At 44.8% G+C, this 23,940-nt stretch overlaps 1 protein-coding gene across 4 annotated transcripts in view; it reads left to right on the top strand.

Moving 5' to 3' along the window:
• Positions 1-23,940, top strand: part of LOC110488015 (cytoplasmic dynein 1 intermediate chain 1) — a 109,823-nt gene that overhangs the window by 46,393 nt on the left and 39,490 nt on the right. For all 4 annotated transcript variants that reach the window (XM_090227651.1, XM_090227652.1, XM_090227650.1 and 1 more), the window contains exons 8-11: positions 7,741-7,833; positions 11,887-12,052; positions 12,343-12,442; positions 12,808-12,933. In XM_090227651.1, coding sequence (XP_090083777.1) covers positions 7,741-7,833; positions 11,887-12,052; positions 12,343-12,442; positions 12,808-12,933 — 485 coding nt within the window. The remainder of the gene's footprint in view (positions 1-7,740; positions 7,834-11,886; positions 12,053-12,342; positions 12,443-12,807; positions 12,934-23,940) is intronic.

Below are 23,940 nucleotides of genomic sequence, written 5' to 3'. Positions count from 1 at the left end.
TCAAGCCAGCCCCCAGGTACCAGTGGCTTGGTGGATCCTGGTTAATGTGTGTTCCCACGGTGAACAGGAAAACATTCCATGACTGGGTTGAGAGAGAGAGCGGGAGAGACAGAGAAAGGGAGAGACAATCTTTGAAGGCTTTGGAGAATCTCCATTGAAATTGAGTTATATTTGGTTGCTTCTTCCTTGACCTTTGACCATGGTATCTCCAGTACCGTGCCTTCATATGGGAAGATGTATTCAGTCGTTAAGTAATCATTCCAAAGCCTCATGTCACATGGCTATGAATCACTGAAGCTTGCTCCAGTCTCTGTGGTCAACTGTTGTCAGTCGGACCGCTCTACGTTATGGTCGCACAGCTCTGCATGGTCCTCCCATGACCACACATTCTGACCACGGTCCTGGTCATCTAAGGTCAGGTTGTGCATGGGTTTAGGTTGGGAGCGACTCCCTTTCCTCTCCTCACAGCAGACCCCAGCGATGTTGGCCACGCAATCTCTGTCTCTCTCTCTCTCTGTCCCTCTCCCTGTTCCTCTCCATTCTCCATCCTAACCCCAAAGGGACAACACCCAGTCCTGTCTCCCTCCCTCTCATTGAGGGTGCTGTGGTGGTGGGACACCAAAGAGAAGCATCCCCCTCTCCACCAAACTCAGGGGTGAAAATGGATGACGGGGAGAGAGAGGAAGAGAGAGAGAGATGAGAGAGAGAGGAGCCGCCTGTGAGTTTGTCGGTTGGTGGCTATCTGTCCTGGCTGTCCTCTGTGACACAGTGGCGGACTGACTCGTTGGCTTGGCTGACTGACTGCTTGGCTGGCTGACTGACTGGTTGGCTTGGCTGACTGACTGATTGCCTGGCTGGCTGACTGTCTAGGCCTGTCTCCCTGGCCTCTCCACTCCGGTCCCTGCTGGTTAGATGCTGTCTGACTCAGAGCAACACTTCCATTCAGCTGGAAACCACGCTGTTGGACCGAACCCATTACATCAGTGGTCCATCCTCATCCTTCATCCTCACACTGAAGTATTTTCTCTTGGGAGACAACCACTGTAGCTGTGTCTCAAATAGCATCCTATTCCCTATATCCTGGTCAGAAGTTGTACACTATAAGGAATAGTGTACCATTTGAGACACTCTGTAGAGAGGATATGGTAACTTCAGGTTAGAGTTGAATGGACTATTGTGCCTTTGGAATGAAGCATGGTAACTTCAGATTAGAGTAGAATGGACTTTTGGGCCTTTGGAAGGAAGGATGGTAACTTCAGGTTAGAGTTGAATGGACTATTGGGCCTTTGGAATGAAGCATGGTAACTTCAGATTAGAGTTGAATGGACTTTTGGGCCTTTGGAAGGAAGCATGGTAACTTCAGGTTAGAGTTGAATCTAGTACATGCTAACTCCAAAGAGTTTATAAGCCATATACTCCTTTGTCTCGAAGATGATGAAGATATTAAAGCTAATAAACTTCTCTTGAATTTTACATTATTCCCCTGGTAATCACATGTATCATATCTAATCTTTGATCTTGGTAATCACGTTTATCATATCTAGTCTTTGGTGTTTGTAATCACGTTTATCATATCTAGTCTTTGGTCTTGGTAATCACGTTTATCATATCTAGTCTTTGGTCATGGTAATCACGTTTATCATATCTAGACTTTGGTGTTTGTAATCACGTTTATCATATCTAGTCTTTGGTCTTGGTAATCACGTTTATCATATCTAGACTTTGGTGTTTGTAATCACGTTTATCATATCTAGTCTTTGGTCTTGGTAATCACGTTTATCATATCTAGTCTTTGGTGTTTGTAATCACGTTTATCATATCTAGTCTTTGGTCTTGGTAATCACGTTTATCATATCTAGTCTTTGGTCTTGGTAATCACGTTTATCATATCTAGACTTTGGTGTTTGTAATCACGTTTATCATATCTAGTCTTTGGTGTTTGTAATCACGTTTATCATATCTAGTCTTTGGTGTTTGTAATCACGTTTATCATATCTAGTCTTTGGTCTTGGTAATCACGTTTATCATATCTAGTCTTTGGTCTTGGTAATCACGTTTATCATATCTAGTCTTTGGTCTTTGTAATCACGTTTATCATATCTAGTCTTTGGTCTTGGTAATCACGTTTATCATATCTAGTCCTTGGTCTTGGTAATCACATTTATCATATCTAATCTTTGGTGTTTGCAATCACATTTATCATATATTTATTATATCTAAACAAAACCAGTTGAGAAGGTTCAGAGCAGCTGAAAGGGCATGGTGATAATAGACAGAAGGCCTATATTCTCATATCAACAAGGCTCTTGAGCCAGTAATTTTAGGAGGCCTCAGGGCATATTCAAACTGTGTCATACACACACACAGACACTCACTCACCCCTGAAAACAAACGGCGCTGGTGTTGAGTTGAGAGTGTGAGACGTGACACGTCTGGCGGAATGGAATCACTTCCTCCTGTGAACTGGGCGCCCATTGTCACTGCGACCCCTACCCAGTTAACCTCCGACCCAGGGGTCAACATGACAACTAGCCCACTGAGGATTCGGGTGTGTGTGAGCGTGCAGAGTGTGTGTTTGCGCGTTCGCAGCCACAGGTGTCTGGTAGGGTGTCAAGTGGGCTTTTGGGGCCTCATTTTCACCATCTGTTTCCAGGGTGATGGGATGGGGGGAGGGGTTACCAACACATGTCTGGAGGAAAGAGGGAGGGAGGGGACGGGCGGTGGGCAGAGGGGGTGAATGGAGGGACGAAGCAGGCAGCAGGAAGACTGGCAGGTGCTTGTGGATGTTAGCCCCTCTTTTGCCCCCTTCACTGGGGGGGATTCAGGGTAATTGCGGGGTCGAGTTTAGGGTGGGGTTGTTGGATCTCAAGATCAGAGGTTAGGACAGAGCCGAGGGCATGCACGCCACTCAGAGAGGCACCTTCTGAGTGTTAACTTACTTTTTGATGAGGCCTGTGTGCTAACTTCCTCTCTATTGAGGCCTGTGTTGGGGGGAGTGGGCTTGGTCATGTTACTAATAATCATGTTGGGGGAGTGGGCTTGGTCATGTGACTAATAATCACGTTGGGGGGAGTGGGCTTGGTCATGTTACTAATAATCATGTTGGGGGGAGTGGGCTTGGTCATGTTACTAATACTCATGTTGGGAGGGGAGTGGGCTTGGTCATGTTACTAATAATCATGTTGGGGGGAGTGGGCTTGGTCATGTTACTAATAATCATGTTGGGAGGGGAGTGGGCTTGGTCATGTTACTAATAATCATGTTGGGGGAGTGGTCTTGGTCATGTTACTAATAATCATGTTGGGGGGAGTGGGCTTGGTCATGTTACTAATACTCATGTTGGGGGAGTGGTCTTGGTCATGTTACTAATAATCATGTTGGGAGGAGAGTGGGCTTGGTCATGTTACTAATAATCATGTTGGGGGGGGAGTGGGCTTGGTCATGTTACTAATAGTCATGTTGGGGGGAGTGGGCTTGGTCATGTTACTAATAATCATGTTGGGGGAGTGGGCTTGGTCATGTTACTAATAATCATGTTGGGGGAGTGGGCTTGGTCATGTTACTAATAATCATGTTGGGGGAGTGGGCTTGGTCATGTTACTAATAATCATGTTGGGAGGGGAGTGGGCTTGGTCATGTTACTAATAATCATGTTGGGGGAGTGGGCTTGGTCATGTTACTAATAATCATGTTGGGGGGAGTGGGCTTGGTCATGTTACTAATAATCATGTTGGGGGGAGTGGGCTTGGTCATGTTACTAATAATCATGTTGGGAGGGGAGTGGGCTTGGTCATGTTACTAATAATCATGTTGGGGGAGTGGGCTTGGTCATGTTACTAATAATCATGTTGGGGGAGTGGGCTCGGTCATGTTACTAATAATCATGTTGGGGGGAGTGGGCTTGGTCATGTTACTAATAATCATGTTGGGAGGGGAGTGGACTTGGTCATGTTACTAATAATCATGTTGGGGGGGGAGTGGGCTTGGTCATGTTACTAATAATCATGTTGGGGGGGGGAGTGGGCTTGGTCATGTTACTAATAATCATGTTGGGGGAGTGGTCTTGGTCATGTTACTAATAATCATGTTGGGGGGAGTGGGCTTGGTCATGTTACTAATAATCATGTTGGGAGGAGAGTGGGCTTGGTCATGTTACTAATAATCATTTTGGGGGGGGAGTGGGCTTGGTCATGTTACTAATAATCATGTTGGGGGGAGTGGGCTTGGTCATGTTACTAATAATCATGTTGGGGGGAGTGGGCTTGGTCATGTTACTAATAATCATGTTGGGGGAGTGGGCTTGGTCATGTTACTAATAATCATGTTGGGGGAGTGGGCTTGGTCATGTTACTAATAATCATGTTGGGGGAGTGGGCTTGGTCATGTTGCTAATAATCATGTTGGGAGGGGAGTGGGCTTGGTCATGTTACTAATAATCATGTTGGGGGAGTGGGCTTGGTCATGTTACTAATAATCATGTTGGGGGGAGTGGGCTTGGTCATGTTACTAATAATCATGTTGGGGGGAGTGGGCTTGGTCATGTTACTAATAATCATGTTGGGAGGGGAGTGGGCTTGGTCATGTTACTAATAATCATGTTGGGGGAGTGGGCTTGGTCATGTTACTAATAATCATGTTGGGGGAGTGGGCTCGGTCATGTTACTAATAATCATGTTGGGAGGGGAGTGGACTTGGTCATGTTACTAATAATCATGTTGGGAGGGGAGTGGGCTTGGTCATGTTACTAATAATCATGTTGGAGGGGAGTGGGCTTGATCATGTTACTAATAATCATGTAGGGGGAGTGAGCTTGCTCATGTTACTAATAATCATGTTGGGGGGAGTGTGCTTGGTCATGTTACTAATAATCATGTTGGAGGGGAGTGGGCTTTGTCATGTTACTAATAATCATGTTGGGAAGGGAGTGGGCTTGGTCATGTTACTAATAATCATGTTGGGGGGAGTGGGCTTGGTCATTTTACTAATAATCATGTTGGGGGAGTGGTCTTGGTCATGTTACTAATAATCATGTTGGGAGGGGAGTGGGCTTGGTCATGTTACTAATAATCATGTTGGGGGGAGTGGGCTTGGTCATGTTACTAATAATCATGTTGGGGGGAGTGGACTTGGTCATGTTACTAATAATCTTGTTTAGGGGAGTGGGCTTGGTCATGTTACTAATAATCATGTTGGGGGGAGTGGGCTTGGTCATGTTACTAATAATCATGTTGGGGGGAGTGGGCTTGGTCATGTTACTAATAATCATGTTGGGGGGAGTGGGCTTGGTCATGTTACTAATAATCATGTTGGAGGGGAGTGGGCTTGATCATGTTACTAATAATCATGTTGGGGGAGTGAGCTTGGTCATGTTACTAATAATCATGTTGGGGGGAGTGTGCTTGGTCATGTTACTAATAATCATGTTGGGGGGAGTGGGCTTGGTCATTTTACTAATAATCATGTTGGGGGAGTGGTCTTTGTCATGTTACTAATAATCATGTTGGGAGGGGAGTGGGCTTGGTCATGTTACTAATAATCATGTTGGGGGGAGTGGGCTTGGTCATTTTACTAATAATCATGTTGGGGGAGTGGGCTTTGTCATGTTACTAATAATCATGTTGGGAGGGGAGTGGGCTTGGTCATGTTACTAATAATCATGTTGGGGGGAGTGGGCTTGGTCATTTTACTAATAATCATGTTGGGGGAGTGGTCTTTGTCATGTTACTAATAATCATGTTGGGAGGGGAGTGGGCTTGGTCATGTTACTAATAATCATGTTGGGGGGAGTGGGCTTGGTCATGTTACTAATAATCATGTTGGGGGGAGAGTGGACTTGGTCATGTTACTAATAATCATGTTGGGGGGGGAGTGGGCTTGGTCATGTTACTAATAATCATGTTGGGAGGGGAGTGGGCTTGGTCATGTTACTAATAATCATGTTGGGAGGGGAGTGGGCTTGGTCATGTTACTAATAATCATGTTGGGGGGGGAGTGGGCTTGGTCATGTTACTAATAATCATGTTGGGGGGAGTGGGCTTGGTCATGTTACTAATAATCATGTTGGGGGGAGTGGACTTGGTCATGTTACTAATAATCATGTTCGGGGGAGTGGGCTTGGTCATGTTACTAATAATCATGTTGGGGGGGGGAATGGGCTTGGTCATGTTACTAATAATCATGTTGGGAGGAGTGGACTTGGTCATGTTACTAATAATCATGTTGGGGGGAGTGGGCTTGGTCATGTTACTAATAATCATGTTGGGAGGGGAGTGGGCTTGGTCATGTTACTAATAATCATGTTGGGAGGGGAGTGGGCTTGGTCATGTTACTAATAATCATGTTGGGGGGAGTGGGCTTGGTCATGTTACTAATAATAATGTTGGGAGGGGAGTGGGCTTGGTCATGTTACTAATAATCATGTTGGGAGGGGAGTGGGCTTGGTCATGTTACTAATAATCATGTTGGGGGGAGTGGGCTTGGTCATGTTACTAATAATCATGTTGGGGGAGTGGGCTTGGTCATGTTACTAATAATCATGTTCGGGGGAGTTGGCTTGGTCATGTTACTAATAATCATGTTGGGGGAGTGGGCTTGGTCATGTTACTAATAATCATGTTGGGGGGAGTGGACTTGGTCATGTTACTAATAATCATGATGGGGGAGTGGGCTTGGTCATGTTACTAATAATCATGTTGGGAGGAGTGGACTTGGTCATGTTACTAATAATCATGTTGGGGGGAGTGGGCTTGGTCATGTTACTAATAATCATGTTGGGAGGGGAGTGGGCTTGGTCATGTTACTAATAATCATGTTGGGGGGGGAGTGGGCTTGGTCATGTTACTAATAATCATGTTGGGGGGGGAGTGGGCTTGGTCATGTTACTAATAATCATGTTGGGAGGAGTGGACTTGGTCATGTTACTAATAATCATGTTGGGGGGAGTGGGCTTGGTAATGTTACTAATAATCATTTTTCTGCAGGTGTTTTCCCAATGTTCCAATAATACCACTGATGGAATTGACAGTAGTAAAATCTAGTAAAATACTCCAACCTCCAATTGACCTGTACTGTTGTAGTATCATTTGCTTTGCAGGCTGTCCTGCCAAGCCAAATATACTTAATTGTGTGTGTGTGTGTTTGGGTGTGTGTGTGTGTGTGGGGGGGAGGCCCATCCAGCCCTGAATGTCAGTTAGTCAGGTGGGCCAGGCCTGCGAATGATTAGGTGGGATGGAGTGGATTAAGTATAGAGGGGGGGTTGTAGTACTTGGAACAGCTGCTGATTAAAATGACTGCTTGCTCTTTCTTTCTCTCTCTTTCTCCCTCTCCCTCTCTCTCCCCCTTCCGCCCTCTATACCCCTCTCTCTCTCTTTCTCCCTCTCCCTCTCTCTCCCCCTTCCGCCCTCTATACCCCTCTCTCTCTCTCTTTCTCCCCCTTCCGCCCTCTATACCCCTCTCTCTCTCTCTTTCTCCCTCTCCCTCTCTCTCCCCCTTCCGCCCTCTATACCCCTCTCTCTCTCTTTCTCCCTCTCCCTCTCTCTCCCCCTTCCGCCCTCTATACCCCTCTCTCTCTTTCTCCCTCTCCCTCTCTCTCCCCCTTCCGCCCTCTATACCCCTCTCTCTCTCTTTCTCCCTCTCCCTCTCTCTCCCCCTTCCGCCCTCTATACCCCTCTCTCTCTCTTTCTCCCTCTCCCTCTCTCTCCCCCTTCCGCCCTCTATACCCCTCTCTCTCTCTTTCTTCAGAGGAGGAAGAAGAGGATGAAGAAATCACAGAGCTGAAGCCTGATCCTGAATCTGACCAGCAGGAGGAGGAGGACACCAAGGAGATGAAAGAGGGTAAGAAGAGGGGGAGGAGAAGAATGGGCATGGGTAGAGGGGGATGAGAAGAGGGGGAGGAGAAGACGAGGCATGGGTAGAGGGGATGAGAAGAGGGGGAAGAGATGAGGGGGAGGAGAAGAAGGGGCATTTTGTAGAGGGGGAGGAGGAGAAGGGGCATGAGTAGATGGGCAGGAGAAGAAGGGACATGAGTAGAGGGGGAAGAAAAGAAGGGACATGAGTAGAGGGGGAGGAGAAGAAGGGGCATTTTGTAGATGGGCAGGAGAAGAAGGGACATGAGTAGAGGGGGAGGAAAAGAAGGGACATGAGTAGAGGAGGAGGAGAAGAGGGGACATGAGTAGAGGGGGAGGAGAAGAAGGGACATGAGTAGAGGGGGAGGAGAAGGGGGGCATGAGTAGAGGGGCAGGAGAAGAAGGGACATGAGTAGAGGAGGAGGAGAAGAAGGGACATGAGTAGAGGAGGAGGAGAAGAGGGGGCATGAGTAGAGGGGGAGGAGAAGAAGGGGCATGAGTAGAGGGTGAGTAGAAGAAGGGGCATGAGTAGAGGGGGAGGAGAAGAAGGGGCATGAGTAGAGGGGTATGCTGTAGAATGAAATTGTTTACAGTAAAGAAGGGGAAAGATGAAAGGTGAATTAATGGTAAGAAATACAATAGTTTTTGCTGAAAGGAGTGTTCCATCCCAAATGTCACCCTATTCCCTAATGGGCCCTGGTCATAAGTAGTGCACTATATAGGCCATTTGAGTTCAGGTGAGTTGAAGCATATATGTCCGATAATCATTTCTGAGACTGAACTCTCCAGTTTAACCACCACCTTGGTTTGGGAAACAGTATACAGAAACATAACATATTTCAATTCAAAACAAGTCAAAGCCATGAATCAATTCATCAAATGTATTTATAAAGTCCTTTTTTCATCAGCAGATGTCACAAAGTGCTTATACAGAAACCCAGTCTAAAACCCCAAACAGCAAGCAATGCAGATGTAGAAGCACGGTGGCTAGGAACAACTCCCTAGAAAGGCAGGAACCACCCCTCAGAGGAACCAGGCTCTGAGGGGTGGCCAGTCCTCTTCTGGCTGTGCCGGGTGGAGATTATTGAAGACGTTCAAACTTTCATAGATGACCAGCAGGGTCAAAGAGAGAGAGAGCGAGAGATGGGAGAATTAGAGGGAGCATACTGTAGATCACACAGGACACCAGGTAAGACAGGAGACCCTAGCCCCCTGACACTGGAGTCTGAGACAGTGGGAGTCGGGGGACACTGGCCCTGTCCAAAGTTACCCCCGGAGAGGGCCATCCAGGCAGGATATAACCCCACCCACTTTGCCAAAGCACAGCCCCACACCACCAAAGGATATCAAAGACCACTAATGTACTACCCTGAGACAAGGCTGAGTGTAGCCCACCAAGATCTCCCCCACACACACAGGAAGGATAGGAGAGCGCGAGGACAGGAAGGATGGGAGAGCCCGAGGACAGGAAGGATGGGAGAGCCCGGGGACAGGAAGGATGGGAGAGCGCGAGGACAGGAAGAATGGGAGAGCTCGAGGACAGGAAGGATGGGAGAGCCCGAGGACAAGAAGGATGGGAGAGCCTGAGGACAGGAAAGATGGGAAAGCCCGAGGACAGGAAGGATGGGAGAGTGCGAGGACAGGAAGGATGGGAGAGCCCGAGGACAGGAAGGATGGGAGAGTGCGAGGACAGGAAGGATGGGAGAGCCCGAGGACAGGAAGGATGGGAGAGTGCGAGGACAGGAAGGATGGGAGAGCCCAGGGGCAGGAAGGATGGGAGAGCCCGAGGACAGGAAGGATGGGAGAGCCCGAGGACAGGAAGGATGGGAGAGCCCGAGGACAGGAAGGATGGGAGAGCCCGAGGACAGGAAGGATGGGAGAGCCCGAGGACAGGAAGGATGGGAGAGCGCGAGGACAGGAAGGATGGGAGAGTGCGGGCAGGCCAGTGACTCAGACCTGTAACATTGTTGATATTGGAAGCATTACACCACTCACCATTTACAATATAACAATCCGATGTAACCTCTTTAGATGTATCACCCATCCACAGGTCATGTCCCAAATGGCACCCTATTCCCTATATAGTGCGCTACTTTCGACCAAAGACCTATGGGCCCTGGTCAATACTAGCGCACTACAAAGGGAATAGGGTGTGTAATTGGGGACAAAACCTCAGCCCAGCACCAGCCTTCCCTTCTCCCACATCGCCAGTCAAAATGTCACTAAACAAAGCCGTTGGAGCGTGAGTGAGCGGTCACTCACCCCCGCTGGCGTATCGGATGCCAATCTCTGTGGCCGAGGTCCAGCTTATCGGCCCGTAGCCCTGTGGGTCAGACCTGATTAAAAACGTGTCACTTGACCCACTCTGGAGGACTTCAAAAAGAACAGAGGAGACTCGGGGGGGGGGGGGGGGCAAAGAGGGATGGCGAGGGGACGTAGATGGGGCGGAGAGGACATTCTTTGTGAGGCTGGTGCAAGGAGTAAATAACTTCACTAAAGGAGGGTAGAATGAGGCCTTGTTGAGGCCAGGGGGCTGTTCCTGTTAAAATACACACACTATTACACACACACTATAACACACACACTATTACACACACACTATTACACACACACACACACACACTATTACACACACACACACTATTACACACGCACTATTACACACACACAATTACACACACACACACACACACACACACACACACACTATTACACACACACACACACACTATTACACACACACACTATTACACACACACACACTATTACACACACACTATTAAACACACACTATTACACACACTATTACACACACACACTATTACACACACACACACACACCCACTATTACACACACACACACACACACACATTTACACACACACTATTACACACACACACACACACTATTACACACACACTATTACACACACACACTATTACACACACACTATTACACACACACACAAACACACTATTACACACACATGTACTACTTTGCAGCTGGTCGTGTACTACTTTACAGCTGGTCATGTACTACTTTGCAGCTAGTCATGTATCACTTTGCAGCTGGTCATGTACTACTTTGCAGCTGGTCATGTACTACTTTGCAGCTAGTCATGTATCACTTTGCAGCTGGTCATCTACTACTTTGCAGCTGGTCATGTACTACTTTGCAGCTAGTCATGTATCACTTTGCAGCTGGTCATGTACTACTTTGCAGCTGGTCATGTACTACTTTGCAGCTGGTCATGTACTACTTTGCAGCTAGTCATGTATCACTTTGCAGCTAGTCATGTATCACTTTGCAGCTGGTCATGTACTACTTTGCAGCTGGTCGTATGCTACTTTGCAGACAATGATGCATGAGGAGGTTTATTGTATCCGATGCTTTTCTCTGTCCTGGATGAGATCTAGATAGAACTATTGTTATTGCTGTATGGTGCAGTAAACTTATAAACAGAATATATGTGCATCCAGACTGTTGTCTTAGTGTGTGTGGAGTTTGAATCATGTTTATTTGGGTATACACTGTCTGTATTTAGTGCCAGTGCAGGGTAGTAGTTTGGGAATGGGTGGGTGTTTAAAATGACGCGTCTATATTTGTATTTCTACGTGTGTGTGGATGTGGATGTTTGTTTGTGTCTCAGGCCACCCCATAGAGCTGTGTCTGTGTGGTGTGTCTCAGGGCACCCCAGAGAGCTGTGTCTGGGTGGTGTGTCTCAGGCCACCCCAGAGAGCTGTGTCTGGGTGGTGTGTCTCAGGCCACCCCAGAGAGCTGTGTCTGGGTGGTGTGTCTCAGGCCACCCCATAGAGCTGTGTCTGGGTGGTGAATCCCTGCACATTGTTGTTTACCTATTTTGACTTATCCCTGTGTGTGTGTGTGTGTGTGTGTGTGTGTGTGTGTGTGTGTGTGTGTGTGTGTGTGTGTGTGTGTGTGTGTGTGCTTGTGCGTGTTTGTGCGCATGCATCCGTGTGTGTGCCTGCGTTCGTACGTGCCTGTGCCTGCGTGCCTGTGCCTGCGTGCATGTATGTGTTTCAGGCTACCCCTGCAGGGAGCTGACAGAGGAAGAGAAGCAGCAGATCCTCAAATCAGAGGAGTTCCTCAGTTTCTTTGACTGCAGCATCAGAGTGATGGAGAGAGCCCTGGCCCAGGACTCAGACATATTCTTTGACTACAGTGGACGAGACCTGGATGACAAGGAGGGGTGCGAAATTGGAATTTGTGTGTGTGTGTGTGTGTGTGTGTGTGTGTGTGTGTGTGTGTGTGTGTCTCTGTTGTGATGTCTGTAGAGGGACCATGGTTTGTGTAATCATGTGTATGGAGCTGATAATGGCCTCATGGAGTAATGCATTTGGTGTCAATCAGGACTTGACCTCTTTGTTCTTCAAACACATTCCCTCCTCATGATGTCATCGTCCTCTCAGAACCCCCATTTGACCTCACATACAATGACATCACCCAGTGACCTCTGACCCCTGTTTCTATTGGCCACAGGGACTTACAAGGCGGCTCCAGTCTGGCCCTCAGTAGGCTATTCTATGACGAGCACTGGTCCAAACATCGAGTCATTACCTGTCTGGACTGGTCCCCTCAGGTAAGGACCAGGGTGAAGATTCCCCTTAGGTACAGATCTAGGACCAGCTTCCCCTCCCGCAATGCTAACCTTAACAATTAGTGGGGGGAAAGCAAAACTGGGTGCAACTTTACCCACACTGTTGTGTGTGTGTGTGTGTTTTGGGAGGGAAGGAGTGCATGTTTGTGAGTGTATGTGTCATCACTGTACTCTCCATCCTCCTCATCCTCCTCTCCCTCCTCTCCATCCTCTTCCTCCTCCCCTGATCCTCTTTTATCCTTCAATTTTCCCTCTCATTCCTGTTTCCTCTTTCTTTCCTTCCTCTTCTCGATCTCTCCATTTTATTTGATCTTGTCCTCTCACCTCCCCCTCCTCTTCCTCCCCAGTATCCAGAGCTGTTGGTGGCGTCCTACAACAACAACGAGGATGCTCCTCACGAGCCTGACGGTGTAGCTCTGGTCTGGAACATGAAGTTTAACAAGAACACACCTGAGTATGTCTTCCACTGCCAGGTAAAATCAGTCCCAGGTACACCTCTATCAGATCAGTTGGACCGTATTTACAAAGTATCTCAGAGTGCTGATCTACAATCAGTTTAGCCTTTTAGATCATAATTCAATGAAGAGAGGGGACCTGATCCTAGATCAGCGCTCCTTCTCTGGGATGCTTTATAAATACGGTCTTTGATCTATATAACATTTAACTGTTCCCAATGTGTTATACCGATATTGCATTTATGTGACTTATATGTCTATATTACAGTACTTTAATTTACCAACAGCTCCCTGATTTATTATTGTGTGTCGGGCACTGTCTCAACAGAGCCAAAATAAAAAAACATTCATAGCATATGTTCTTTTAACAAAAAAAGTGACTCTATTTCCCTACAGTTGATTAATGTTTTAATTGGCAGCCTGATACAAGTGGATGTGGGTAGAGATACAATATTCTAAGGCTGCATCCCAAAAGGCACCCTTTTCATTAAATAGTGCACTACTTTGACCAGGGCCCATAGGGATCTGGTCAAAAGTAGTGCAGTATGTAGGGAATGATAGGGTGCAATTTGGGATGCTACCTTAGACTAGTAGGTAATGTCTATGGAACGCATCACTCCACCGCTTCAACAATGATGACACCAGAGATGAAAAATGAGGAGTAAAGTGATATTTAATTAAAGCAGTGAGTTCCTCAGGGGTTCCTGGGGTTTGGCCTACTTGGGCAGAACATGATATTACGGAACATGTTCTGCTCGCTCGCAGACAAAATGCCTCTGGTTGGTTGTGACGTTGTGTGTGTGCTTTTGGTTTTACAATCCATGTGGTAACCAGAAGTCCTCACAAGGATAGTAAAACAAGAACAAGTCTGACAAGTGGGGACATTTCACCGCTCCCATCAAGGAAAAAGGCTTTTTTAAGTTTAGGGGTTTGGTTTAGGATTACAATAAGGTTTAAGGTTAAGATTAGGGTTAGGAGTTGGGGTTATGGAAAAAAGGATTTTAAATAGGAATCGATTGTTTGGTCCCCTCAAGGATGGTAAAACAAACGTGTGTGTATGTTTGCACGTATGTGTGTGTATTCACGTGCAAATCCGTGTGTGTCTGTGTGTGTCTGTGTGTGTCCTTGTGTGTCCGTGTTTGTGAGGGAGTGATGGGGACCCTGGGAGGCAACTGAGGGCTGGGGAGGAGATTTAGAGGGACTCTCCACGAGAGAGAGAGAGAGAGAGAGAGAGAGAGAGAGAGAGAGAGAGTGAGAGTGAAAGAGAGCGAGAGAGAGAGAGAGAGAGAGAGAGAGAGATTATAAAAACTTCTGCGTAATAAAAAGATGTGGCCTACCACTTCCTAATTCAGGAGGCCACATGTGTTAGCCCACCCACGTGGATCTTCCAATCACATGTGCTGCTTGACTCTGTTTCCTACGCCCAGAGTCTACCTCATAAACACACATACACGCACAGTATAAACTTATATACAAAGAGTACATTGAAATAGTCACACACACATACACTGAGTTATAGACACACACACAGAGTCACAGGCTCACACACAGAGTCACACAAACACACACACACACACACTCATGCAAAGCCATACACACATGTACAGCCACCCACTCCCACACTTCAGACCAATATATGCAATTTAGTAGAGGCCTTAATAGATTTGAATAGATAATAGATGCAATAATAGATTTTAAACAACACCATTATCCACCAGCTTTATTTGGCTACTATTATTAATGTATGTTCTGAAGTGCATGTAGTCTGGTGTAGATATTACAGTGTTACAGTATGTAGTCTGGTGTAGATATTACAGTGTTACAGTATGTAGTCTGGTGTAGATATTACAGTGTTACAGTATGTAGTCTGGTGTAGATATTACAGTGTTACAGTATGTAGTCTGGTGTAGATATTACAGTGTTACAGTATGTCGTCTGGTGTAGATATTACAGTGTTACAGTATGTAGTCTGGTGTAGATATTACAGTGTTACAGTATGTCGTCTGGTGTAGATATTACAGTGTTACAGTATGTAGTCTGGTGTAGATATTACAGTGTTACAGTATGTAGTCAGTCTGGTGTAGATATTACAGTGTTACAGTATGTAGTCTGGTGTAGATATTACAGTGTTACAGTATGTAGTCTGGTGTAGATATTACAGTGTTACAGTATGTAGTCTGGTGTAGATATTACAGTGTTACAGTATGTAGTCTGGTGTAGATATTACAGTGTTACAGTATGTCGTCTGGTGTAGATATTACAGTGTTACAGTATGTAGTCTGGTGTAGATATTACAGTGTTACAGTATGTAGTCTGGTGTAGATATTACAGTGTTACAGTATGTAGTCTGGTGTAGATATTACAGTGTTACAGTATGTAGTCTGGTGTAGATATTACAGTGTTACAGTATTTAGTCTGGTGTAGATATTACAGTGTTACAGTATGTAGTCTGGTGTAGATATTACAGTGTTACAGCATGTAGTCTGGTGTAGATATTACAGTGTTACAGTATGTAGTCTGGTGTAGATATTACAGTGTTACAGTATGTAGTCAGTCTGGTGTAGATATTACAGTGTTACAGTATGTAGTCTGGTGTAGATATTACAGTGTTACAGTATGTAGTCTGGTGTAGATATTACAGTGTTACAGTATGTAGTCAGTCTGGTGTAGATATTACAGTGTAACAGTATGTAGTCTGGTGTAGATATTACAGTGTTACAGTATGTAGTCTGGTGTAGATATTACAGTGTTACAGTATGTAGTCTGGTGTAGATATTACAGTGTTACAGTATGTAGTCAGTCTGGTGTAGATATTACAGTGTTACAGTATGTAGTCTGGTGTAGATATTACAGTGTTACAGTATGTAGTCAGTCTGGTGTAGATATTACAGTGTTACAGTATGTAGTCTGGTGTAGATATTACAGTGTTACAGTATGTAGTCTGGTGTAGATATTACAGTGTTACAGTATGTAGTCTGGTGTAGATATTACAGTGTTACAGCATGTAGTCTGGTGTAGATATTACAGTGTTACAGTATGTAGTCAGTCTGGTGTAGATATTACAGTGTTACAGCATGTAGGCTGGTGTAGATATTACAGTGTTACAGTATGTCGTCTGGTGTAGATATTACAGTGTTACAGTATGTAGTCTGGTGTAGATATTACAGTGTTACAGTATGTAGTCTGGTGTAGATATTACAGTGTTACAGTATGTAGTCTGGTGTAGATATTACAGTGTTACAGTATTTAGTCTGGTGTAGATATTACAGTGTTACAGCATGTAGTCTGGTGTAGATATTACAGTGTTACAGTATGTAGTCTGGTGTAGATATTACAGTGTTACAGTATGTAGTCAGTCTGGTGTAGATATTACAGTGTTACAGTATGTAGTCTGGTGTAGATATTACAGTGTTACAGTATGTAGTCAGTCTGGTGTAGATATTACAGTGTTACAGTATGTAGTCTGGTGTAGATATTACAGTGTTACAGTATGTAGTCTGGTGTAGATATTACAGTGTTACAGCATGTAGTCTGGTGTAGATATTACAGTGTTACAGTATGTAGTCAGTCTGGTGTAGATATTACAGTGTTACAGCATGTAGTCTGGTGTAGATATTACAGTGTTACAGTATGTAGTCTGGTGTAGATATTACAGTTACAGCTACAAGGATTACTGTCAGTTTGTCTTTACAAGTGGTTTCTGTCCATATTGTAGTCTGGAAGCTGGGTTACTATAACATAATGATGCCCATATTGTAGTCTGGAAGCTGGGTTACTATAACATAATGATGTCCATATTGTAGTCTGGAACCTGGGTTACTATAACATAATGATGCCCATATTGTAGTCTGGAACCTGGGTTACTATAACATAATGATGCCCATATTGTAGTCTGGAACCTGGGTTACTATAACATAATGATGTCCATATTGTAGTCTGGAAGCTGGGTTACTATAACATAATGATGCCCATATTGTAGTCTGGAACCTGGGTTACTATAACATAATGATGCCCATATTGTAGTCTGGAAGCTGGGTTACTATAACATAATGATGCCCATATTGTAGTCTGGAACCTGGGTTACTATAACATAATGATGCCCATATTGTAGTCTGGAAGCTGGGTTACTATAACATAATGATGTCCATATTGTAGTCTGGAACCTGGGTTACTATAACATAATGATGCCCATATTGTAGTCTGGAAGCTGGGTTACTATAACATAATGATGTCCATATTGTAGTCTGGAACCTGGGTTACTATAACATAATGATGCCCATATTGTAGTCTGGAACCTGGGTTACTATAACATAATGATGCCCATATTGTAGTCTGGAACCTGGGTTACTATAACATAATGATGTCCATATTGTAGTCTGGAACCTGGGTTACTATAACATAATGATGCCCATATTGTAGTCTGGAAGCTGGGTTACTATAACATAATGATGTCCATATTGTAGTCTGGAACCTGGGTTACTATAACATAATGATGTCCATATTGTAGTCTGGAAGCTGGGTTACTATAACATAATGATGCCCATATTGTAGTCTGGAAGCTGGGTTACTATAACATAATGATGTCCATATTGTAGTCTGGAACCTGGGTTACTATAACATAATGATGCCCATATTGTAGTCTGGAAGCTGGGTTACTATAACATAATGATGTCCATATTGTAGTCTGGAACCTGGGTTACTATAACATAATGATGCCCATATTGTAGTCTGGAAGCTGGGTTACTATAACATAATGATGTCCATATTGTAGTCTGGAACCTGGGTTACTATAACATAATGATGTCCATATTGTAGTCTGGAAGCTGGGTTACTATAACATAATGATGTCCATATTGTAGTCTGGAAGCTGGGTTACTATAACATAATGATGTCCATATTGTAGTCTGGAACCTGGGTTACTATAACATAATGATGTCCATATTATAGTCTGGAAGCTGGGTTACTATAACATAATGATGCCCATATTGTAGTCTGGAAGCTGGGTTACTATAACATAATGATGCCCATATTGTAGTCTGGAACCTGGGTTACTATAACATAATGATGCCCATATTGTAGTCTGGAACCTGGGTTACTATAACATAATGATGTCCATATTGTAGTCTGGAACCTGGGTTACTATAACATAATGATGTCCATATTGTAGTCTGGAAGCTGGGTTACTATAACATAATGATGTGTGTATATTGTCACTGTGATAAAACAGGAGACATTTGGCATTGGAAGCTGTGTGAGAAGCATAGAAATGTCCAACCATACATAAAGTTAATGTCATTACAGTTCAACCTTTTACAACTTAACAATTGGTTCCTCACCCTGAATGTCATATAGATAAGAACTGATGATACAGTAATTATCTGATACACACTCACATGCACACACGCACACACACCACACACATACACTCACATGCACAAAGGCACGCACACACACACACCACACACCGCTTCTCCCATGAGAGGGGTCTATTTGGGTGACTGAGTGGTGCTGCTGGGAAGATGTGTGGTGGATGAAATGATAGGGGGGGGGGGGGGACAGAAATGAAAACCTAAATGGCACCTCCCAGGCACCTCCCAGGCACCTCCCAGGCTTTCTTGTGTCAGTCAGTATGAGTGTGTCCAGGGGCGGCTGTGCCATGCCCTTTCATGAGAGAAATAAATAAATAAAATACGGAAAGGAGTCAATCTCCAATCGCTTGGCATGGGCCTCCCTCGCTTTTCTAGCTGGAGAGGGATGAAAGGAGGCAGAAGTGATCAGGGGAGAAGAGAGATTGTTTTTCGCTCCAGGATCTATTACAAACAGAGGTGCTCCTTTCTAGTTATCCGTGGATCAGATGGATCTTAATGTGCGAGCATGTTCAGCCGTTTAACCCCCAAAACCACAGGCCCCCTTTCTTTTCTCTCTCTTCTCTCTCTTCTCTCTCGCATACACTCATCCTCTGTCGGCCTCTCTTCAATCACACACGCTTAGGTATGTTAGGGCTCTGTTAGGGCTCTGCCAGGGCTCTGTTATGGCTCTGCTAGGGCTCTGCCAGGGCTCTGTTAGGGCTCTGCTAGGGCTCTGTTATGGCTCTGCTAGGGCTCTGCCAGGGCTCTGTTAGGGCCCTGCCAGGGCTCTGTTATGGCTCTGCTAGGGCTCTGTTAGGGCCCTGCCAGGGCTCTGTTATGGCTCTGCTAGGGCTCTGCCAGGGCTCTGTTAGGGCTTTGCAAGGGCTCTGTTGTGGCTCTGTTAGGGTTCTGCTAGGGCTCTGCTAGGTTTCTGTTAGGGCTCTGCTAGGGCTCTGCCAGGGCTCTGTTAGGGCTCTGCAAGGGCTCTGTTGTGGCTCTGTTAGGGCTCTGCTAGGGTTCTGTTAGGGCTCTGCTAGGGCTCTGCCAGGGCTCTGCTAGGTTTCTGTTAGGGCTCTGCTAGGGCTTTGTTAGGGCTCTGCCAGGGCTCTGTTAGGGCTCTGCCAGGGCTCTACCCGGGCTCTGTTAGGGCTCTGCTAGGGCCCTGCAATGGCTCTATTTGGGCTCTTCCAGGGCTCTGTTAGGGCTCTGCCAGGGCTCTCCTTGGGCAACATTTCTAAAAACCTGTTTTTATGGGGTATTATGTGTAGATTGATCAAGCAAAAATTATTTAATCCATTTTAGAATAAGGCTGTAACGTAACAAAATGTGGAAAAAGTCAAGGGGTCTGAATACTTTCCGAATGCACTGTATTCGGTGGTTGAAATTATGTTCAATTTCATCTTTCAGAGAGTGAAATGGTGTGTTTGAATCATCGTCATTGTTTCAACGTCATGCCATCAGCCTAAATATGGTGGTATATTGAAATAAAATGTCAAGCCATAGTCCAACGATTTCTGCCTGAACAGTGACTCCTACTGCTGTACGAGGGGTAATGCACTTCATTGAGAAGGAGTCTACCATTCAGATGCCTACAGTACCTCTACTTTATGTTTAGCTTTTTTTTTTTTAAACAAGCTGTGTTTGATTCAGTTGAGCTATCATGTCAACACATTTAGACATCTATCAGCTTCCATATTCATTTGTGTAGACTACCTAAATAACATTCAAGAGTTGAAAGGAACTCCTCAAACTTTTCTTTCGCAGTCTGTACAGTATGTGAGGTTGAGTTTATGTAGGCTACATTGACATCTGATTTTCCCAAAGGACACCATCCCCACTGGGCAAAATCTGGTTGAATAAACATTGTCTCCATGCAATTAAAAAATAATAGTAATAATTTGATTATGTTGAATCGACGTGGAAAACTGAATGGATTTGCAAAAAGTTATCAACTGATTGGAATGTAATTTTTTTACCTAAATCTAAGGGCATGGTGAATTTTTGAGGTTGATTTCACGTTAAATTCGCATGAAAAACTAGACGTTGAAATGGTCATTATAATTTGTCCATGGTGGATTGGATTTTTGGAAGTTTAGAAGTAGTTACCATTAGCTCTATGAATACGATGCCAAATTCATTGTATTAATAATAAACTTGCCATTACTTTCAACCAGTGTGTGCCCAGCAGAGTCTGTAAGTGGAGCGGAGCTGGAGCGGGGCGAGGAGTGGAGCGTGCCCAATTTGACTGGAACGTGGAGCGAGTTTCCTAAAGGTTGGAGCATCTGCCTTCTTGCCCCCTCCAATTTCACTCCAGTAGTGCTCCAGAAGCACTCACTTCATCAGCTCAGGGCGCGCCCCGTCCTCATATGCATCTGTTGGCTACTTGTGTACTGCTATAGCCCTTGCTTTAGCTACTGTTATGGAGTTCACAAAATCTTTTCATGAAGAAAGTGATAAAACACACAGGTGCAAAATCAAGGTGACTTGATCAGGACCAAAACCAAGAGAAGGAGTGTGGTGATGTAATGTCCACAACTAAAATATCTGAAAAGACATATCCTGAAAGCATGACGGTGTACTTACTACATGCACATGCTAACAGAAAGGAATGAGGTGGGAAACTAGCTAAGTGTGTCAAATCAGATTTAGTTCATTGTCATTTTATTATTTATTTATTATTTATACAATAGGCCATCATTGATTTTGGCCCAATGGGCCTGGAATATTACCTCTGTCAAGGAGCTTTCCATTTGATAGGGTTATTTTACCTCAAATCTTTTAGGCCTACCTACAATTCTTTTATATGCATCCCTACCTAGCCTGGCAAGAGTGGCCCGAAGGGTATTTAGCATCCCCATTGGCTCCGCAAGCGCTGAGAGGGTATTCTCCACTTCTGGCCTGCTTTCCAGGCACCATTGCATCAACCTGAAGCCACAGACCCTGACCAAATTCATGTTTCTAAAAATGATTTCCAAGGCACTGTAGACTAAGCCTAATAAACCATTTTTCCTTTCATTTGTATTTTATTTAATTAATTTAATGTACGTCACAGCCTGTATGTGCAAATTGTGGATTATATAATGATTTAATATAATGAAGTGCTGAGCACTTAATGTCCCTGCCAGCCTAGTGTGTCGCACTTGCAAATGCTTCACAAAGTATTTCTTTGTAGGCTATAGCCTTAAAATAATTGAAATAATATAGCCTAAATAATTAATTTTCATTGATTCTTAGGCTCCCTGTCTGGCTCCTGACCTATTAGAGTGTTTATATGCTGTTTAATACGACATGTAGACTATTTGTGTAAGGAGGAGGTGTAGCAAGGATCGGACCAAGATGCGGCGTGGTAAGTGTCCATGGTTGTTTATTTAAAAACATAAACTGAACACTATGAATATAAAAACAATCAACGTGAACAAACCGAAACAGTACCGTGTGGCGACAAACACAAACACAGACACGGAAACAATCACCCACAAACAAACAGTGACACCCAGGCTACCTAAGTATGATTCTCAAACAGAGACAACTAACGACACCTGCCTCTGATTGAGAACCATACTAGGCCGAAACATAGAAATCCCAAAATCATAGAAAAACAAACATAGACTGCCCTGACCATACTAAATAACGACAAAACAAAGGAAATAAAGGTCAGAACGTGACAATTTGAAATGATGAGCGCTTCTTACATTCACCTTTTCATGTTGTTTATTAAAGTACTTTTCATTCAAACATATGGTTTGGCTCCAATACTTCATAACCAACTGGTAGGTCCAGGTAGTCACAACAATAGATGGGTGTTGGTTCAATTGTGATTTTAATGAATGGAGGATTTCTGACCGCTCAACTCTGCTCACATACTTTGCTGCCCAGTGGGTTGTGTGTTAGTTTGTAGATGGGGTGGGGACTAAGACTGAATTATATGGGGGAGGAGGGGTTATTAGTGAGGTTTGGGGGGACACTGGGGCTACATTGTGAGGGGGTTGATGTGAATGATACTGGGGAGGTAGGCATTCTGTCCTCTTCTCACAGCCCTGCCGGTGGACCCGTCATTGGCCCAAACCCTGTGTGCTCAAGTAACATCACACAACCCGCTCAAGTGGGATGGGTCACGCCACATCATTGATACGCCCCAAAAACCTCACTCGCACCCCTCAACCGCCTGCACCCCCGCTGGCACTGTCAGCTCCCATCCCACTCAGCCATATTTTTATTAATATCTCTCAGTTTATTTTACACACCATGGCTCTCTGTGACCTGATCCCCGTGCCAGAGGGTTGGGAAAGCAGGCCTGGTTTAGAGGGAAAGGGGGGGGGGGCGGGGGAGCGGGGGAGAGAGAGAAAGAGAGAGGGGTGGGGGGGAGAGGGAGAGAGGAGGGAGAGAGAGAGGGGAAGGAGAGGGAAAGAGAGAGAGAAAGAGGGAGGAGGGAAAGAGGGAGGAGAGGGGGGAGAGAAGAGGTATTCATAGGGTTTCTGGAGAGATTCCCACTCCAAATTATAGTGGCGGATGAAGTTGCATTTGCTCATAAAGCTTACTGGAGAAATCCTATAAAAGCCACTGTTAGCTTTGTGAGAGGAAGGTCAAAGACCCTGTGTCTGTGGGGTTTTTATAATAGACTTGCATAATAACACATTCTTTCAACAGCTAGCTAGAGATTCTACCTCCATTATGGCGCAGTGGTCTTGTTCCCTGAATTCTTTGCTGTTCAGATTCTGATGGGTAGAGGAATATGGCAACGCTAGGTAGATTAACATTTTAATACTTAGCACTCTATCATTGTGTCAAAGCCGTTTTTTTCTAATCATACTTTATCAATTCAATAGGAATTCTCACTTTAATCATCTTTATTTTTTATATTTTTTATATTTTGGTATCAATTTACGGCACTTCTCCTATGGCAATATGATTAAGGTCACTCTCACTGAAAAGAGAGAAGAAGAAGAGGATGAAAGAGAGAGATGGAAAGGAAAGAAAGAGAGAGGGGCCGAGAGAAGGAGAGAAAGGCTGCTTGTATTCACAAAGCCTCATTTTCTTTATCTGATGAAACAGAGATATGCTATTCCACCGGCTGTGCCAGAGACCACAGAGTGACAAAATCTGTGGGGTGTCGTAAAAAAGAGAGAGCGAGGGATGCCAAGGGAAGAGGGTTCAGTCCATCTGGTCCTCATAAAGCCCTGCTGAAAACCAGATGACTGTGGTGGTGCAGCGAGAGGAGGAGATGAGAATATACTGTCTTGTTACTAAGTCATCCACCCCCTCTCCTCTTCCTCCCTCCCATCCCAACCCAAACTCCAGGAGCATTTTTTACCCGAGAAAGAGGGAGGCAACCAAGCAGGGAGTGTTCGTTCCTCTCTTCCATAATCCCTCTCTTCGTGCCATATCTTATCATGGGTTAGCCTGAGTATTATTCTGTATAGAACCCTTCCTGTTAATATAACAGGCTCTGTCACAAGCATTTCACTTCTTGAGATGATTTTAAAACATTGCCTTGGGGAAGGAAAACCCCAATGCTTTTGCTCTGTAGGTGATGGGCCCTCGACACAACCTCTGCCTCATATTAACTTATCCGTTTCAATTAAGTTTTGTTGCAGAAAAATGACTTTCACTGATGTTTTTCAGTGAAGCTGTCAGTTTAAACGTCTGTTTGGTTATGGGCCACCGATAGATGACTTTA

Source organism: Oncorhynchus mykiss, chromosome 30 (genome assembly GCF_057628025.1).
Source record: "Oncorhynchus mykiss isolate SJ-2025 chromosome 30, ASM5762802v1, whole genome shotgun sequence".
Taxonomy (NCBI): Eukaryota; Metazoa; Chordata; class Actinopteri; order Salmoniformes; family Salmonidae; genus Oncorhynchus; species Oncorhynchus mykiss.
The sequence above is the reverse complement of the archived record's forward strand: the minus strand, read 5'-3'. Positions and strand labels throughout refer to the sequence as shown.